General features: G+C 43.1%; 1 protein-coding gene across 1 annotated transcript; it reads left to right on the forward strand.

Moving 5' to 3' along the window:
- Positions 1–204: 204 nt before the first annotated feature.
- mstnb (myostatin b) lies at positions 205–3,906 on the forward strand (the record flags this gene model as incomplete). Its single annotated transcript, XM_080525875.1, has 3 exons — positions 205–580; positions 1,457–1,827; positions 3,526–3,906. The coding sequence occupies 3 exons, from the start codon at positions 205–207 to the stop codon at positions 3,904–3,906; spliced, it is 1,128 nt and encodes a 375-aa protein (XP_080382001.1).
- Between the last annotated feature and the right edge of the window lie 3,896 nt (positions 3,907–7,802).

A 7,802-nucleotide genomic window follows, 5' to 3' on the forward strand; every position in this document is an offset into this window, starting at 1 on the left:
CAGCCCAACCAATCATAGAATTTGACGACACACAAAAAAAAAGAGGCTGAAGTTGCAGTATAAAAAGGGCTGCAGGGAATTAAAGTATGACAGCTATCAGTGTGGACCCTGAATTCAAACACAGGTCATTCTGTTATATGTATATACTTATTATATCATACTTTAAGGAGCCTTTTTTATCAATCAATCCTCGCACTATAGACCATGCATCTGACGCAGATCCTGATTTATCTGAGTTGGATGGTTGCTTTCGGTCCACTGGGTCTTGGCGATCAGACGACGCACGTCCAGCCCTCCTCGGTGACGGAAGACGGAGAACAGTGCTCGACATGCGAGGTCCGACAGCAGATCAGGAACATGAGATTACACGCCATCAAGTCCCAGATCCTCAGCAAACTGCGCCTCAAGCAGGCGCCCAACATCAGCCGGGACGTGGTCAACCAGCTCCTGCCCAAGGCGCCGCCACTGCAGCAACTTCTGGACCAATACGACGTGCTTGGAGATGACAATAAGGACAATACTATGGAGGAAGATGATGAACATGCTGTCACAGAAACTATCATGACGATGGCCACTGAACGTAAGTGTTATAGTTGTATATACACTCAGTAGAGACCTACAATATGTTTCATTGCTTCACCATGCGTAATTGAACCATGGAAAGGCTTCAGCTCCAGGAGCGCGTCGTTGGAGCGCGTAGGACAGGTCGCCCGTGTGTCCCCGTGTTGCGTGCAGTGCACCCCCTAAAACTCGGAATAGGTTGATCAAATAATATAATATACCTCAAAAAACATCAAATCGTATCAAGTTTACATTCAACAGTTGTCGACTTGTAGCCTATATAAGCAGCAAGCGGTTGGGTCATTACGCACGACCAGGCATGAGTTCTGCGACAGATTTCTGAGCAATGCCGAACTGTGTACAACTATGTAAGCCTGTCACCTATCTATATAGATATTATATAGGTATTTCAATATGTTGTAATTGTTCAGTATTTTCTACAATATATTTTTAAATATATATATTCTGAAACGCTTGCCACAAACTGTCAATCTTGAGTTGTGTTTATGTGTTTATATTATAGGCTACTGATCTGATTATGGTTCAGGAGTTATGAACTCCTCCTAGGCGACATTCATTGATTGCAATTACCAAAGAATCAATTTCCGGCAGATTTCTATCTAAACTCTCTTTTAACTGTAAACTAACTAACTATAATTTTAACTGAAGATTATTAATTATTAATCTCTGAGTATTGGAGAAGGAGTAGGATTAAATAAGCTTAAATATGCTACTTCCTACTCCTTTTCGGACATGTTAAGTAAATAGTGTTTTTTGTTTTGTTTAGTTTTTTCTTGTTTTTTCTTGTTTTTTCTTGTTGTTATAACTATTTCTTTTTTCACATGTTCGAAATAAAGCTTTCATTCATTCATTCATTCATTCTTTCTCTCTGCAGCTGAATCCATCGTCCAAGTAGATCGGAAACCCAAGTGTTGCTTTTTCTCCTTCAGTCCGAAGATCCAGGCCAGCCGCGTGGTGAGGGCCCAGCTCTGGGTCCACCTCCGGCCGGCCGACCACGACACCACCGTGTTCCTCCAGATCTCCCGCCTGATGCCCGTCACTGACGGGAACAGACACATACGGATCCGCTCTCTGAAGATCGATGTGAATGCAGGAGTCAGCTCCTGGCAAAGCATAGACGTGAAACAAGTGTTGACGGTGTGGCTGCGGCAGCCGGAGACCAACTGGGGGACCGAGATAAACGCCTACGACTTGAAAGGGAATGACCTGGCCGTTACCTCTAAAGAAGCGGGAAAAGAGGGACTGGTGAGTTGAGTTCAGAGTTGATTAGGCCTACAGTGTGATGATCGCATCACATTTACATTTATATTTTTGGGGGGCATTTAGCAGACAGACGCCTTATTCCAAAGTGACTTTTACAATCAATACATTTGACTAAGCAAGTGAATCATCATTTCACCAGTTGCAGCAGGAAGAGTAATCTAGCTCAGGCCCGGGGCCATTGGCAGTCTCTGTGATAGAAGGAAAAAATAAATACAAATAAAGTGTTTTTCTGTTGTTTTTTAGTTTTTATATAGACACTGGAGAGACAGAGAAACAGTACAAGGGGGGGCAGTAGAAGTCTTAAGGCCAATGCACACGGCGTGCGATTTTGTCGCACGACAACATTCGATTCTCAATTCACACCACCGAAGTGTGTGGGTGTGAATGGAGAATCGAATGTTGTCATGCGACAAAATCGCATCGCACGCCGTGTGCATTGTCTCATTCAAAACAATGGAATCGAATTCGCAGTGCGACAAAATCGCACGCCGTGTGCATTGGGCTTTAGGGAACACAGTAAAGGGGAAAAGCAGGTGTCTCAGGAGACGCAGTGCTGGGGGGTAGTATCAGAATCATTCCCTAATTGTGTTGTCTCAGACAAGGACCTTTATATTTGGAATTAATCTATAACCATACAACCCTTAGTTTTAGGCTAACACACTTTGGCGAAATAGGATGAAGGTACCTTCTGGACACTATTTCAGACTTTTTTAAGGGACCATTTTAAGAACACCGCCTGTGGCAAACTGTTCCACAATGTAACTTCAAATAGAACGTACTGTAAGTTTCTAGTCAGACTGATTTCCAATCCTCAATCCTTGTTCCAAAATACACATTGTTGGCTGACTATAAAAGAAAATACTGTAGTTATTTGGAAGAATCGCCCTGTGTTTTTGTTTAGCGAACGTCAATGAAGTGTTGAACATCTTGATTACAGTTCACCTGTGCTACACATTTCCCCTGTCCATCAATCATTTCACAAACGATTGCAGTATTACATAAAAGTTCACCTTATTCACACAACCCCCAAAATACCAGAACGTCTTCACTGTAACTGTGCAAATCGGAGTAATTGCCAACACCCTCTGTTAGTATCATCACACCCTGCAGCTGCCAATTAGAATACATTAAGGGCTGTACTTAATCAAGCATTAAATTATCTCGCGCCGGTTTAACAGACACGGTTTAAGTCTAATTCTAGACTATCTCCATCTTCAACAGAGATTTTTACATTTAAGCCTCGTCTGTGAAACCGCCTCCTAAAGTGTCCGACAGTCCACAATACCACGTTCGGCCAAAAGTTGGTAAGGGGGTCAGGAATGTTAGATTGGGAGTTCAACAGTTCGTGAGCTTAGAATGATAAGGTTCTATCTCCGTCTAGGGTAGTTCAGAGATATTGAGCGTCAACGTTTTTACATTCCATTATGTTTTGTGAGATGGAACCTTTGTATTTTATGAATGTCAACATTTTAAAAATAACACCACACAGGCATTAATAAACACCTAATGGATCAGATTATGTAAAAAAAAAAAAACTACATTTTGACCAAAAATGGAGATAGAACTTCTAACGTCACATGTGTTATTTCTGTTTTCCAAATCTCTTGTACCGTACTGACTCTTTAACTGTCTCATGCACATTCTCACACATTCACTCTGCATCATCTCAACCACTTCTAGCTGCCATTCATGGAGGTGAAGATCTCCGAGGGCCCCAAACGCTCCAGGAGGGACTCGGGTCTGGACTGTGACGAGAACTCCCCGGAGTCCCGCTGCTGCCGCTACCCTCTCACGGTGGACTTTGAGGATTTCGGATGGGACTGGATTATTGCCCCCAAACGCTACAAGGCCAACTACTGCTCTGGGGAGTGTGAGTACATGCACCTGCAGAAGTACCCCCACACACACCTGGTCAACAAGGCCAACCCCCGGGGCACCGCCGGCCCCTGCTGCACGCCCACCAAGATGTCCCCCATCAACATGCTCTACTTCAACCGCAAGGAGCAAATCATCTACGGCAAAATCCCCTCCATGGTGGTGGACCAGTGTGGCTGCTCGTGAGCATGGAGCCCTAGGAGGGGAGGGATAGGGGGGAGGGGAGGGATAGGGGGGGGGGATGGCCCAGTCTCCAACCCTGGACTTATGAATGAATATGACAGACCCAGATCCAGAATTACATCCAGAGAATTTCTGCATAACAGTGCAATAGAGCCAGGATAATAGTGACAGAAAAAAAATAAAGCAGCACTCGTCACAACGGACATGTCTGTTATTTGATTCTTTACTCCAGTCACATCATCCTCACCACAGAGGCCTGAAGTCACGTCCTCACCACAGAGGCCTAAAGTCACGTCCTCACCACAGAGGCCTAACGTCACGTCCTCACCACAGAGGCCTAAAGAGGAAGTTGGAGGAAGACAGCTCACGTTGGACTTGGCGGAGTTATCTATCACGTTCTCCCTACAAAACTTTGCGCTCCACTTATGCAACCGTACAAACAGAATACACACGTTATACACAGACAGACATATTAATGTTTCGCAATAACTCCCCCTCCCCACCCCCCACACACGCACACACACACACACATACAGACACACACACCTACTTTATTTTGCTTGCTTTCTTACAGCTTATGCTTAACAGTCGGTGTGAAAATCACATTAGCAACGTTTCAGAGTGAAAGCAGGAATCCTCATGGACTTTTAAAAAGGGCACGGAAAAAGACTGGGACCGGGCCTTCCCTGCAGTGCCATACAGCCCATACACACACACCTGCAGAACATCCGTATCCAGCTCCTAATCATCATAGCTTCACCACCATTCAACTGCCTGTACTGCCTGCACACTTGAATTATTCCTATTGTAAATCAACATTACTGGACAGGACGACTTGAACTGGAAGCACAAAGAATGCAGTCGACACATGTTTGAGACAGAGAAATCTATTTAGGAAAAAGTATGAATGTTAAAATCACGCTAATGTCAACAAACAACACAGTTTGCACTATGGCAAACCAATAGAAAGAATTGGTTGCTACAAAAGTTGTAAAAACTGATTTTTATATGTTTGCTAATTTGTATTGTATACATATGCCATTGTTTCCATTAGCCTTTCTAAACCACTGTTGGTAAATGTATAAGACCACAAACTAGGAAGACAACTGTACAATAGCAACTCTATATACCTGTTAAACGAATAAAGGTGTTTGCTTATATTATGTTAAGTTCAATTATTGCACATGGTAGTTGGTATCTCAATGCCTTGAGTATGAAAGAGCATAGCCCTACAGTTTAACATGAATTAATGTTAACTTCAATTAACATTGATTAACATTCCTATAACGTTCCTTTTTATCAGCATTTGGTCACAAGCCTCAGTCATGTCATTCTCTTCATATTTAAGCAACATCACACGAGAGGGAGTGCTGTTATACTGAATATCAGCACGGCTGTGATTCGGTCGTAGGTACGAGGCCGCAGGTAATAAGCGACAACAGATTATGATTTGTTTGTTTATTTAATCATAAAAATAAACAAAAAATAGTTCCGCAACTGAACTTCAAATGGACTGTTGCCTAGTAACGTGAACACAAACATGTAGTCTAATTAACGGTCATTTAGTAGAACATCTGTGCGGCGGAGTGATACATATAGTTAAAAGTCCCAGTGCTGTTATACTGTATATCAGCACTCATGGAATGCCTCTTGTCCAATCAAATCCAATCAAATGACTTGGTCGGAACTAACCAACTAACTGTATAAAATAACGTTTATCTCGTGATACACACATTCTAACTAACTAACCCTAAACATATTATGTGTCCAACATATCCATAGGGTCCCAAATCATATAAGATATATGAATGTACCACAACACAATGTACTTCTAGTCTGGGCTGTCGCTGGGAGCCCTGGTAGTGCTGGCTCTAAGGGAGGGATGTGGGACGTAAACATATGATTGTTTTATTTGATTGAGTTGTACTACCCAGAGTATAACCCTACACCTACTATTACAATGAGCAGGTCTCTGTGGAGGAACCTACATTTGCATGACATGATTTACTATTAGAGATTACAGGGACAGTCTCCCTGGAGTAACTCAGGGCTGAGTGCCTTACTCAAGGGGGTGTTCCCAGGTGGGATTTGAACTCATGACCTTCTGATCACAAGTCCAACTCACTGATATGCAGTGTGTGTTGATGGTTGATACTTTGGTGCTTTTTAGGACTGGTGATCCAGGATATTATAACATGGACAGGTTTACATCATAAGGGATATTATAACATGGACAGGTTTACATCATAAGGGATATTATAACATGGACAGGTTTACATCATAAGGGATGTTATAACATGGACAGGTTTAGATCATAAGGGATATTATAACATGGACAGGTTTAGATCATAAGGGATATTATAACATGGACAGGTTTACATCATAAGGGATATTATAACATCTGATCCTACATCAGATCCAGACCATAGAGTGGCTAGCCATATTAACTGTCATGCTTAATAGGTAGCAAACATTAATGGCATCTTTAAAATGTTTGCTACCTGATATTGTCAATATAACCCTCACCTGTACTCGGAATGCTTTGATGTCGAGATGAAGTTTGAGAGCGTTAGCATCAAGTTGTCTTTAGCCTGCGATGGTGAGAGGACTCCTGACAGGCAGTATGTTCAGAGCCACAGGCTCCAAGTCTGTAACCATGTTACAAGCTTCTAAATGGTAAATGGACTGCACTTACATAGCGCCTTTATCCAAAGCACTTTACAACGGCCTCTCATTCACCCATTCACACACCAATGTCGGCAAGCTACCATGCAAGGCGCTGGCCTGCTCACTGGGAGCAATTTGGGGTTCAGTGTCTTGCCCAAGGACACTTCGACATGTGGCCAGCCGGGGCTCGAACCGCCGATCTGCCAACCTTGTGATCATTAGACAGCGACTCTACCTCCTGCGCCACAGCCGCCCCATTCAGAGCTCCAAGTCAGCCACACAAGCTTCTTTTAGCCAGGTTGTCATGAAGTGATTGAGATGACAGTCCACAGTAACTGGTTAATTCTAGGCTAATCTAAACAAGGCTAATCTGTTAAAAATGAATCAAGCAGTATAAATACACATTGGTATAACTTTGCCGGGTCCTCTCAGTAGGTTTTCAATGAAAACAGCGTCCTTGAGATAAATGTTTGTTGGACACAGCAACAGTAATTTAAAGGGGGGGGGGGGGGGGTGGAGCATTTGGAATGGGACTTTGCAAACAGTCAAATGGTTTCAACTGGTGTATGCAGAAGTATAACGAACTAAACATTCATAATAGCCAATTACCAATCATCAATACAAACTAATGTGTTGTTAGCCGTCATTTACGCCAACTTCTCCCAATCTGCTTTTCCAGCTTCCAGTCAGGGATGGAAGCGAGCAGTCTAATGAGAGGATGTGAACTCTGTATAGTACAGACAGCTTAATGGCTTCATGGAGGCCTCACTTCCGCCCAGTAGAGGGCGAACTGGACACTGTCTGATAGTGACTTCCTTTCCTGCTGTGCGTTGGACGGCTGCCATAACGATTAGGTGGGCCTCCGGCAGAAGGGTGCCTGGGAGAGAAACCTAGAGATTTATTTTCCTTGAGAGTTAACTTGTTTTTGAAAACGATCCCTTTCCTATTGCTATCCACACCCCTTAAAAGGCTTATTAAATGCAAAACTATTATGTCTTACGTTACGTGACACATACAATTCTCTGGCTGACAAAGAATAGCCCCAGTAAACTATATCCTAGGCACGGACAAGGTTTTCCAGCACACTTAGCTTTGGATCTTGCTACAGGACAGTTTGTTGGTCTACTCAACAATACACACACCAGAACTAAACAATACACTCACTACTAGGCAGGTTGTTGGTCTACTAAACAATACACTCACCAGAACTAAACAATACACACACCAGAACT

Source organism: Nansenia antarctica (assembly GCF_963989245.1).
Source record: "Nansenia antarctica genome assembly, chromosome: 3".
Classification (NCBI taxonomy): Eukaryota; Metazoa; Chordata; class Actinopteri; order Argentiniformes; family Microstomatidae; genus Nansenia; species Nansenia antarctica.